Here is a 12705-nt window from a genome sequence, read left to right as displayed (position 1 = left end):
TCCTGTGGTAATGTGTGAATGATTCCCAAAAGTTCAAAATGCACTAAGTACAGTTTATTGATCAGACATCTCTGCTGCATCTGTTTGCACATAAAAGCAACAGGGATCATTATCTAATTGTTTTTTATGGTAAAGGAACCAACTAAATAATTTAACACCAAGAATAAACCCTTTAAGAGTTAATTTGTGAAGTAGTGCGTTTATAATAATGCAGGTGAATGACAGTGACCAAATGAACCCATTAGGAACAATGACCCTTCCTTTGGTTGTTGTGTCACGCCCCCAGCAGCAAACTGCACTGTCAGTAGAGCCACGCTGTCTTCACTAATGGAGGCAGTGGGAGGAACGTCTCTTTGCTGAATGTAATGGCCCTGCCAATGCTTTTGCTATTGTTGTTATAGGTTGTCGGGTGACTGCTCAGAGCAGCAACCCAGACCCTCACTCACTGATCTGGTCATCTCCACTGCTACCCGACAGCTGCAGCACTGAGAAGATTAGCAAGGGGTTAAATGTAATATCTGACCGATCATTGAGCTTTATCTCTTTCATTTTGTCTCTCAATCTCCTGCTCCCTTTCAATATAGCTCTCCCTCTGTCTGCCTGTTGTTATTTTTGTTCCTCTGACATACAACTCTGTTCCATAATCTCACATTTGTGTTGCCTGCCTTTTAGTACTTGCAGCCTCTAAACATAGTGCACACTCAACTAACCCCCTCCTTCTTTCCTAATGCCAGCATTAGGGAGTAGGCGCATGCCTGAGGTGGTGCGGGGAAGAGAGAGCGGGTGCACCGATGAGGCTGGTGAAGTGATGCATTGAGACAGGAGGACCCAGTAGCAGGGGTGGGAGGACTGCTCCACCCCACCTTTGTGGGTCTGACAGCAAGGATAGACACAGCACTGCCAGGGGCCCCCGGAGCATCGCTAAAGCTCGTTAGCATAGCCACCAGGCCTTGAAGATGATGAGTTCTGAAGAGGTGATTAAGCCAATGCTGAGGTCCCTTCTAGGCTTCAAAGCACATCCCCTCACAAGTTACAAAGGAAGGGCATTGGAAGACAGACCCACAGAAAAGGGCCGGAGGAGTAATTCAAGTTCAATATGGTCACTGTGCTCCGAGACGGTCATTCATCAAAAGAGCTGATATGCTGCTGGTGCAGAGCTTGGAACAGGTCGAGGTTGACCTCAAAGACATCTCGTGAAAAATGAACTGGTGGTGCACAGAAGTTTAGCAGAATAAGGCACATACGATGCAATCCCAGTGTCAAAAGGTGCTAGTCATTGTAGATTTTCCTGCCACCCTTTTGTATTTCCAGTCACTCCTCAGCTAAGAAAAAGGAAACAGCGCTGGCAAGAAAAGTACTCGGTCTCTCCTGAATTCCATTTTTGGAGATTTGCAGATTCAGTGACACTTACCAACAAGTATTTGAAAATGTTATTTTTCCAAATTCTGTTTATCATATCAGTTACATGGAACTGAATAGTTAGACAATTCCTTACACGCAGAGACTGACCTCCTTTTTGGTTTAAATTTGCCTTTTGCCCCTTTTCAGTGCAGTTGATGCAAAGTCTCCATCCTTTGAATGTTGATTTGGACATTGATTACCATTGCAATAGTAAAAGTGAAAAATAGAGAGCTGAAGTCACATCCCTTCCAGTGTGCCCCATGGGACAAAACTGTACGGATGTTAATGGCGAGAGACAAATCACTTTCAGATCCTGTTTGAATTGCACCATCAATTACACATAAGATGTCTGCCAATTTAAAATATTATTTCGCAAGTCAAGAACGTTTGTTGTAAAGATAGCAAAAATACCTTTAGTTTTGTGTAAAACTGCTCAGTGAACTACATCGTCTCGTTCAATATATATCACCAACACCAATATGGCTGTCACCTCGGCATAGAGGATAATAATCAAAACAAGTCTGGCCATATTGACAGCTGCGATTAATTGAGAGTAGAGTTGGTACAGCACCGACTCCTCAAGGTTTCAGTTTGGGGCTTTCGTGACCGTTGAAAGAGACCACGTCACTTACGCAACTGCTAGATGTGTAGTCTTTCTAATTCTGTATTTCAATCCACTGGAAGTGCCGTGACTTTGCTTCTCTAGTCAGAAATCATAAAAAGCATAAATAGACTGGAAGTTAACAGCAGTTCTAGGATATTTGGGATCCTCTATATATCTTTCCGCCAGACTATAGAGGAGTTTCAACAAAGGGTATGCAAGCCCAGCTCAGTCTCAGCCCAGAACCTGCTGCCAAACACAAAGGTCCCAGAGATGAGAGTGAGTGGCATTTAAGCCTCCAGACCAGCGAGCCATCTGTGCTGGGTGCCAGATAATCTCAACAGGAAGCAGTCATTGCTTTACATCACACATCATCTTCCTGTCCCGTGCAGCATGAGCACACGCTGAATTTCATCAGGGAGTACACTGCGGATTGTGGACATGTACCGCCTCATTACAAACCCGGTATTTCGGTAGAAAACCTTTGTTTCACCATTACAATCTCTTTTATGCTAATTTGTTTATCAGGGAAAGTCAAAATGGCATTGTCTCAGTTTAATCATCCAACAAGGCTTACTATTCTCAGATGGCACTTATTTGTGTGGGTGGATCTTTACAATGGTGTGTTGGGGTTAAGCACCGTACTCAAGGGGATCACTACACTCCCTCAACACGGATTAGAAACACTCAACTATTAGCTCCTTCAACAAGACCCCCAAAACAAACACACACACACACATTCACACAAACACACTTGTCTTTCTGTGTCTGTTTTTTTTTGTTTGTGTCCGTATCACCTCTTATAAATACTCTATCTTATTATGTGCGGGGGGTTTTAAAATGCTAACCCTGTTGCCGGGTGCTAAATCAACAGAGCGCAGACTGAATCAAAAGGGCTGAGTACCCGTGTTGCAATGTCAACTGCAAGCGATTCAACCAGAAGTAATTGTCAATTCAATCAATGTGTCAACAGCAAGCAGTCTCCAACTAAGGCGTGTAGACAGGAGGAAGAGAAATGCAAACGGAGGGAGAGCAGCGCTGAGATGTGCAAAGAGAAGGAGGGTGACTGCGACTGAAACAAGGGAACAAAATAACCTCAGTGTCACATTAAAGAATGTCACAGGGAACATTTTATGTATCTGGCACGTCACATAAATCTGTAAAATGTAAGGGAGCTGCAAAACATTGTAGCTGAAAAAAACTAAGGTGCAAGGCAACAATTAAATATCTCATAAGAATGTATTTCAGCCTTTGGCATGCTGGTAGTTTTACAGCGAGGTGAGTACAACCATCCAATATATTAGAGAACAGAAGTACAATGATGTGTGTAGGTGTCCATACCGTTTGTGAATGAGTGTGTGGGTGTGAAAAGCCTGCAAACTTCTTTACTTTGAAAAGTACCAGATGTTACCATCAGCATTCTAAATGGTAATCAGTAGCAGAACTCAATATGGATTGTTTAAAAGATTAAGATAACAAGAATTTTACATTATGTACATAAACACACTTTTTTTTGCAAAGATCCCTTACATTTCAATTTCAGTTCACCAAATTCAAAGGCAGGGTCGGTGTTAACTGAGTCTTAAAAGGTGATGAAGAAAACACTGACAGTGTCGGAGATAGTTATCCCAAAGATTCTTTATTTATTTGCTTAGGGAAAAAAACGTTTGGGAAGGCACAAATTAAAGAAACCAAACTTTGTATCAAACTTAATTTCTCTCTTTTGTTATTTATTGTTGAATCACTGAAGGGTAGTTCTTTCTGTCTTGACTGGTGACGTCCATTTTAACTTGCCTACACTAACCTGCAAAAAGCAAGATAAAGTCAAACTGCTATTGTTAAATAATGTTGATCTGTTGATCACTACAAATCCAGACATGAGTCAAACAACAGCTCAGTAGTCAGCATTGAAAAAATTTTAAACCAAAAATGGATTTGAATCGTGAGCTTAGATGCGACAGTCAAATCAAACCATGGATTCGGAGAATCGTGACACGTCTTCTGACAAATACATAATGGAGACAGAATTTTTTATAGTTTAACATAAATGTATTATTTGCTATTGTCCAAAATGACATCAGTGCAGACAACCCTAACTGAAAAAAGTGTTTATGCTGTGTCAAACATAAAACAAAATTTAATCATCAAATCTTTTATGATATGTTTGCGACTGATTGTATTCAGATATTCTGTATACATAACTATATTAAAATAATGATGTTATTGTTAATTGTGTTTATAAATCATTTCTATGCCTGTATTCACAGAATAACACAATCATATCTGAACAATGAACTGATAAATATTAAAATCCTTGTTATATTATTACTGAAGCCAGACTGTGCGGAATCTGTTCGTAGCAGTGTTGTGTTCCAGTGGGTGTAAATGCATGCATCCTGGCATGTTCAGCAAGTGTAAGAATCATGTCGGTGTGTGAATGTGATTTCTTGCAGCAGTATTTTATATGCACTGGCTTCAATAAGCACTTTGTATGTGCAGCGCAAAAGGAATATGGAGGTAAAAGGCGACAAGCAGCTGATTGAGGCCGAGTGGGTGTTTGAATCCGTGATGGTGTACCATCGTCACTTTGAGAGCAGCCAGGCTGAGCGCGGTAGGCTTGGATGCATGATGCCGGCAGCCATCTGGCTTTGGATGGGACTCCTGAGGGAGACACAGGCTGGTGCCAACCTTCAGAAAACACTTCCAGCATGTTTGAGAATGAGAATGACATGTTCATCTATACTGTGGCTCTGTGTGAGAGCGGCAAGTGTGTTGATGCAGAGTTGTGACACATTCACAAATACTACATATTCTACATGTGTTTCCTGTATGCCGTGTGCGTCCTCAAGGGCACAGCAGTCTTAAACAATTTGTAGTCCTAAATGGAAGAATAGATCATTCGAGATATGGATATGTAGCTCTCAGCAGCTGTTAGATTTCCAGTAAGCGACTCTTCAGCTGAGTCAACATCATGTTGCAAATTTAAACCTCATGTTGAAAGGGTACATTTAATGCTAATCTATGACATATGCCTGACTTCTCGTTACTAACATTTCATTATGTGCTAACTGCACAGTTTTAAACAACCTGTCTTCAAGGCACATAAAAGTGAGCCAGTATAGAGTAACTGCAGACAGCATTACAGACTGTTTAAAGGTCTCTCTTAGCACAGTCTCCATCTGTAATTGCTTTGTCACAGCTGAGAATATTACAGAATGAGGCTGCAAGAGTACCCGTGTGTGTGTGTGTGTGTGTGTGTGTGTGTGTGTGTGCGTGCGTGCGTGCGTGTGTGTGTGTGTGTGCGCATATGCGTGTGTCCTACTGTTAAATATGTTGATGTAATCAAGTTAGTTAAATGCTGGCTTCTTTCAGCTCTGTATTGTTTCTGGCAGACCCAATCTTTGTGACCAAGTACCAGAGCCAGGACGGACCACAGATGAATCCTGCTCTTGCAACCAAGCAGTAGGGCTGCAACTAACGATTGTTTTCACTGTTAATCTGACCATTAATTTCCTGATTAATAAAGTAATTGTCTAGTCCGCACAATATCACAATTGTGAGAAATGCTCTTAACATTTCCAGGAGCTGAAAGTGACATCTCCAAAATCTACTACCTACTCAATGAGTTATGTAATGTTTCAGTACTTACATACTCTTGGAGTCTGATGGTAGGAATGTCACAAGTCAGCAGCTCATGAACATGCTAGCACAAAATTGATGTGACACATAAACTTATTAACATTAGCCATTGCTATTGGTAGACATCAACCAAGTGAATATCTGCCAGGAATATGAACACTGAGATTCAAAGTCTCTTTTACTTGGGAGAAGAGGGCATAAAAACTTTTGCATAACTGCAACTGACATAAAAAAAGCAGCAGATAACCTCATGACAATGAATTTACCTCTGTGCGTTCAGTCATCAAATTTACCTTAATCCTGTTTATAATCTTCCGTACTTAAATACTCAAGTTTAGGTGTCTCTGTAGGTCAGACCAAGACTGAGGTGCAAACTATTCAAAAGCACTTTCTTTAAAGACAGCGCAGGTTTGAGGAATGACATACACATCATCACTAATTTCTTATTCCCCAATGAATCATATTGAGTGAATGCTCGCATCTCATACACAATCTGCTCCTGGTACTCACACAGACAGCCGCGGTAAAACTAACCCTCACCTGCACGTATGCATTTCGCCTCCCTCTCGCGCACACATGCATGCACATGTATACACACAGGCATCAACACACGCTGACCTTATGTGACATGAGGAATCAAACACAGCTCTCTCACTGCTGCACACTGCATGAACTATTTATAATGTTCTCCCACACTGAATTATTGATGAGCTATGTTTTCTGTTTCTCTACACTTTTTCTACAGTTCTGTGAGAAAATTCAGCTCTTTTGCTAATGATCCACTCAGGGCCTCTCGTCTCGTTACAAGCAGGGCACACTTCTTATATCATAATAATAGACACGCAGAGTCAGATCAACACGCCTGCCCAACCGTGGGAACATAAAAGGCATATGGGAAAACTGGCGATGGAAAGCTAATATAATAGTGAGACTGCTTGGGGCTGAAACATAATGCATTGTGTCAAACACACCTCCGTCTGTATTTACAGTCTAGGAAAAAGCTAAGGCGTGGCTCGGCTGCTTCAGAAGGCTGGAGAAGGAAGGAAGGAGAACCCGAAAGATGGAGCAATTCAGGAATGAGGATTGACATGCAGTGTACTGTTAATCAGATTGAGCAGCTTGAAACTCCAGTGAAAAACATTGTATGTCCTATTTACATCTAAACTCTGGGGAGACGGCAATGACACACGTTTGGTTTTAATCTCCTTGAGAAGCGTGCAGAGGGAGGAAACAGTCCCAAAACAAGGACATCGTATTTATTCAGAGCCACACATGACATTCAGCACTAATTGATGTGAAATATTGTGCGATGTAACAAACAGTTGGCTTCCTCTCATTATCTCTCATCCACTCTCTCTCTCTCTCCCTCCCTCTCTCCCCCTCCTTCTCAATCTATCACTTATTTTCCTTTCTCTCCTCCTCCTCCTCCTCCTCTGTTCTTCCGCTCATTCTCGCGAAGACGCTGGCTCTCATCATTTCATCACACATTAAAAAGGGGGCAACTATTTTTTTTTATATGATAAAGCCTCAGCCTAATTTGTTCTGAATGAATTATGCATTGCCTCATGGGGTGACGGAAAATGTATTTTCATGAATATTTTCGCACATTTTTCCTCATTTTCATGAGCTACAGATATTTTTTTTACAATCCTCTCTAAGTACAGTAAAATTTCATGATAGGATGTCTGTTACAAGTGATATTCTGGGTGTGACAGAGTTAAGGCAGCGAAGACTCAATACTCTGTTTTTCACAGTTTACTTTTGTTAAATAACCTTGATCCTGTGAATTAGTGTGGTAAAAAAGTCAAACCTGTCCAAGGTGAATACAGTTTATAGCCACTTTAAGAAATCGTTGCTTTTTTTGTAGCTGCTATAATTACTTTGGCACATAATCAGCAGCTCAGTAGCATTTTATCTCCATTTGTGAGGTCACATTTTATTAGTTGAAGCATTTCCTCAGCCACCAAGAACGCAGGACGACTTTGTTTACTGTAAATTTCCCTGCAGCCAGAAATACAGATTTATTTAGATGAAGGCATACGAGTGAAGACCAGTACAACAAATTTGCAGGTTTTTTTCTAAAACAACAACAAAAACAAAAACAAAACATTACTGAGCCTTTGACTCTGACTGAGACATCTGGTGCAGTTCTTTTTGTTGTCTTGTTTCAACAATACCAACAAAATACGGAAACCAATTCTACTATGATAATGGAGTTTGTTTCTGTAGTATACGCCTGATATAGCTTCTGTATTGCTTTCCAAACCTACTATAACACATAAATGAGCCATGCAATGCGACATGTCCCTTATTTACCATGATCTTGGGCAGTGTTGATCCCACAAGTACGCAAAAGTGATTTAAAGGTGGAATCTGTAAACTATGGCCAGAGTTTGAAGGTAACCCTAAAAATTCCCGGCAGCATGTTACCAGAATAACCAACAATTGCTGCTCTTTGCTAGCTGTCATTGGCTGTAGAAAACTACCATAAGCTAATTAGCTCATGGCTGCCAGGAGGAGCCAGTGGCCCTAGAGTTTGTCTGAACCCGGGACCTTGGATTATTCAGATTTAATATTTCAAATAAGTTTGTCACATATAGCATGGGATTTTTATTTTGTTGGCTTAGCAAATGTTAGCTAGCTAGAAGAGGACACATCAACAGCTAAGGTTTTTAATAGTGCTGGACATTATACTCTCTCTCACTAATAATGGATGTCAGGTAACCTTTACCTAATGTTCAAAATATTGTCATATAGATGGAATAACAATTTTCAATAACAATAACTCGGCTTCTGGCTAGGAGCAACAGGTGGCAGAAAAGTCCAGAGGTACTTTGAGATGGAATCACATATTGTTTGTTGTGGTCTTTAATGGGATTTCTTGATAATAACAAAAATGTAGTAATCTTGCAAGGCGTGTCCTTTAGTATATCAAATCTAAGTGGTAAACAGTTGTCATTACCCAGCTGTGCAGCCGCTCAGCACAGATATTGATATGCTCAATCAAATCAAACCCTTAGTTGAGTCAGGCCACATGAGAAAATGATGCAGCCCCAGGTTTTGTAACCACACCCTCATGAGTACAGAGAGCAGTGATTACAATTCTGCCTGCAACATACAGCAAAGACGGAGAAGTTGAAACAGAGAAACAGAAAAGTTTGGAGCGATTAGGTGAGGATGAAGAGAACATGCCAAACAGTCTGTCGAAATCAAGCTGAGAAACTGAAATTCAAGTACAAAGCCTAACAACATATCCGAATGGTTCTCACCCGCTCTGAAGCGAGCAAGCCTGCCAGCTCGCATGGATTGACAACAAAACGTGTTCACAGGTTTGGAAAGAATGCACCTTGAGCTGGATTGAGTCACTGACTGTAGCCAGTGGAGGGGAAACTCACCTAAATGGCCGAGTCTCTCATGAAAACAGAGAAACAGCAGTCTGAAAGTTTTTGTAGACTCTCAGCATCTTAGCAGCCAAGCATGAAAGGGACGCCTGACAAACAAATTATCTCTCTGTTTCCATAGCGATCTATGAATGGCCTGTGCTAGTGCATGTGACAGCCAGATGCCTGGGAAGACAAGGCTCGCCCATAAAAAGCCAGCGCTCTGCAGAAAGCCTGTTATTACTGCTATCATTCAATTGGACTTGATTTGCATAATTAAACTCTGTTATTGCCTGGCTCTAGGAGACTGCAAGTCTCACCGGCTATATGACGGAGGACAAGGGGGCACTTAAGAGAGGAATATAGCCTCAGCTAACCCCTGGATGTGACTAATCAATAAGAAGATTATCCATTAAATTGAATTTGATAAGGCTCCGTTTCCTGTAGATTGTTCATATATTTCTGTGCAGCTTCAGGGCAGAGTGCACACTGATGAGGTGAGTCACACCCTGGACTTCACTGTGCTAACTACATGAGAGGCCCTGACAGAGCAGGGCAGAGCAGGTGCTGCGTAAGAAACACAGACAGGGAGAGGAGAGAAGAACAGAGGCTTACATACTGCCTACACATCTAAATATTGACCATTCTTGTGCAGAAATGTTCTTTTCGTACATTTCCTCTGCAACAAAAATTTTGAAGTTATTTAGTGATCCCTCAGTGTTCAAGAATTAGAGCAAACAATAATGGACCATTCCTTAGAAATACTAAGAAACGATAGCAGAAACCAGCAGAGACACACACCACGGTGATCATGGAGAACCTCAGAGATGAAGCAAACAGAAGCAACTGTTGGCCATTTGACAACACGTAAAGCCAAATACTTGATTCATTCCCAGCAGTATCCTGTAAAATGCAGCTTTTTACTCCAAGACCAGACAGCCACAAATGGGTAACAACAGAACCCATTCAACTGCACAGTGACACAGCATTTTTCACAGAAACACGTCAATAAATAATTTCGTTTAACAAATACATGGACTGGAAGCAGAGCAGATGACACTCTGTTACAGCCAAACAGATCAAATCAGAATCTTACCTCAACTAGGTGTGGAGTTGGATTGAATCCACACATGTTGCACACCTGCTGGTGGCACTGTGTGCAGGTGTTGTAGTTGGGTTGTTCTGCTGTGTTGCCGACATTGAGGTTTGTCTTGCAGAGAGGACAACAAGCTTTGGGTTTAGAGGAGTCCGGGGGAACGTGCTGTTGTTGCTGCGGAGCAGGGGCTCGAGGCCCTTGTTGCACAGGCTGAGGTCCTGAGGGTTTACCTGCCCCAGGCCCTGGACCAGGAGGTCCTCCTGGTTTGGGGGCCGGCTTTGGGGGCTGTTGTTGGGGCTGAGTAGTCTCAGATATTAGAGTACTGGCTTGGTTGAGAAGAGAAGCACCAAAGCCAAACAACTTTCCAAAAGTCTGCTCTGGAGGGGGAGGCTGTCGTGAAGGGGAGCTCCCAGCACTGCGAGTCTGGTCCTGGCGGGGGTGGTGGGGTTGGTGGGCGGGAGAGTTGCGGGATAGATCAGGCTGGGACGGCGCTTTGGCCATTCCAGGGAGAGGGACTGCCCCTGGAGGGGGCTTTATATGTTGCTGACCTGGGCCAGCTGGACCAGTCTGTTTGATAGGGCCAGGTCCTGGATGGGCCTGTGGCGGATGGGCTTGTGGCGGATGGGCCTGTGCCGGATGTGCTTGTGGCTGATGGGCCTGTGCCGGATGGGCCTGCACCGGATGGGCCTGTCCTGGAGGCTGTGTCTGAGGAGGGGTCTGTGTCTGGAGTGTAGGCTGAGTCACAGGATCGAGTTTAAGTTCTGGTTTGGCTGCATGAGAAGGAGAGTGTATCTGTTGCTGACTCTTGGAGCGTGGTGTGGTCATGTCCATCCCCAGCGCTCTCTGCATCTGACAGTTTAGACAAAGCCACTCCTGAACCTGTGGCAGAAAAGATAGAAAAAAACAAAACAATGACAACGAGCCAAGGCATCTATTCTTCATCTATCAGGGTGGAAATTACTGCTAATTAAAGAAATAGTTTGACATATTTGGAAATATGCTTCAGATTGATAACATTCTCATTTCTGTACATCTCCACTCATGTGACAAAGTGACTGCAACCAGCCATGATAAAACCTAGCACATACCTCCCATTAAACCACAACTTGTTTTTATACTTACTACAAAAAACATGTGACATGTCAATGAGTCAGTTTAAGAGGTGCTGATAGTGAGATTGTTTTACTATATCTAACTGACAGGGATATTGTGCATGGATTGGATAAGATAAGAGGAGATGAAATGAGATGTTGGTGGGATTTGTGTTTTCGCCCTTCATTCCCCCTGGATGCCCCACTTTCTTTCCACTGTCCAAAGCGATGCAAGTAACACGAACTACAAAACTCTGAATTGCCAATGGGTGTGAATGTGAACATGAGCGTGTTGGTATGCTTGTGTGACGGACTGGCTGCTTTCCCTTCCCTTCTGATCCAATGCATGCTGGGATAGCCTCCAGCCTGCTCTGAATAGGGAAAAATGTGTGTATGGAAAATGACTGAATGAAAGAATAACTGTGAATGATGTAAAGTATCTCATTGAGAAGGATTTAAGCTTCACTGTGCCTCCGCATGAGCATTTATTGGAAAACATAATTCACCCATAAACGTGTGTGGGAAATAAATGTGACAGACGGGCTGAACTCTGGACTTCTTCAATAAGTCATGGCTACCCCGGATTGTGTATCTTCCCTCGCTTCTTTTCTGGGTCTCTTCCCTTCTTCTTTCCCTCTCATTACACAACATGTTCCGTTTCTCATTAAAATCCTCCAGTCATTCTCCACTCATTTCTCCTGCTGTTGTCATTTCCTTTATGTCTTGGCTTCTCCCATCTTATTTTCTTGTTCTCTTCCTGCTCTATACAGGCACATAAGAAGGTGAAAGTCAGAAAGAGGGCCTAGTGATGGCACATGGCCATACGTGGTAATTGGCATCCTGGTGATTTGACAGCTGCCACACTATTGTAGTTGTCTTGGATTTGTGGTCTTTACATAATGCCTTAATGCATTATAAATGCAGTCAGGGAAAGCTTGTGTGAGGTTTGGAGGTCCGGAGGACAGAGAGCAAGGTGGGAGGCCTTGCCTTGAGCTTTTTCCTTTATATCTAAACTAAAGGGAAAGGGTAAAAATGCTTTTGAGCCTGTACAAGATGGATTCAGGAAGACTGGGCTTTTGGCTGTCAGCTGAGAATTTTTAGGACTGTGAGAGCTGCCAAAGACCGGACTGAAAATACAGAAGGGTCTCTTCACTTCTGCTGTGTGCAGTCAAATGTCTCTGCAAGCCTGAGGCCATGCAAGATTGATTCAGATATCCCAAACAAACAAACAACACACACACACACACACACACACACACACGCACACACACACACACACAAAATGTCTGAGTTACTACAAAATAATGTTCATAATGTGTTTATTTGTATTGACATATTATGTTCATTTACAGGTTACTACCAAAATAGATTTACATTCTTTAATGCTCAAAAAACAGGCACATCTGTTTGAAAATGCTCACGTCTCTTTAAGCTGTAATTGCTGTAATACTTGTGTCAACACTTTGTTCATTGCCAAGCATTATTCTATATATCACC

General features: G+C 42.3%; 1 protein-coding gene across 4 annotated transcripts in view; it reads right to left on the bottom strand.

Annotated features, from left to right (window-relative positions):
- Positions 1 to 12705, bottom strand: part of bsnb (bassoon (presynaptic cytomatrix protein) b) — a 77127-nt gene that overhangs the window by 36682 nt on the left and 27740 nt on the right. For all 4 annotated transcript variants that reach the window (XR_003984219.1, XR_003984220.1, XR_003984221.1 and 1 more), the window contains exon 3: positions 10118 to 10996. Coding sequence is in view for 1 of the 4 variants with exons in the window: in XM_030418818.1 (XP_030274678.1) it covers positions 10118 to 10996 (879 nt within the window). In the remaining 3 variants the exon portion in view is untranslated. The remainder of the gene's footprint in view (positions 1 to 10117; positions 10997 to 12705) is intronic.

Source organism: Sparus aurata, chromosome 6, assembly GCF_900880675.1.
Source record: "Sparus aurata chromosome 6, fSpaAur1.1, whole genome shotgun sequence".
NCBI classification, from domain to species: domain Eukaryota; kingdom Metazoa; phylum Chordata; class Actinopteri; order Spariformes; family Sparidae; genus Sparus; species Sparus aurata.
This window is presented reverse-complemented; position numbering and strand designations above follow the sequence as displayed.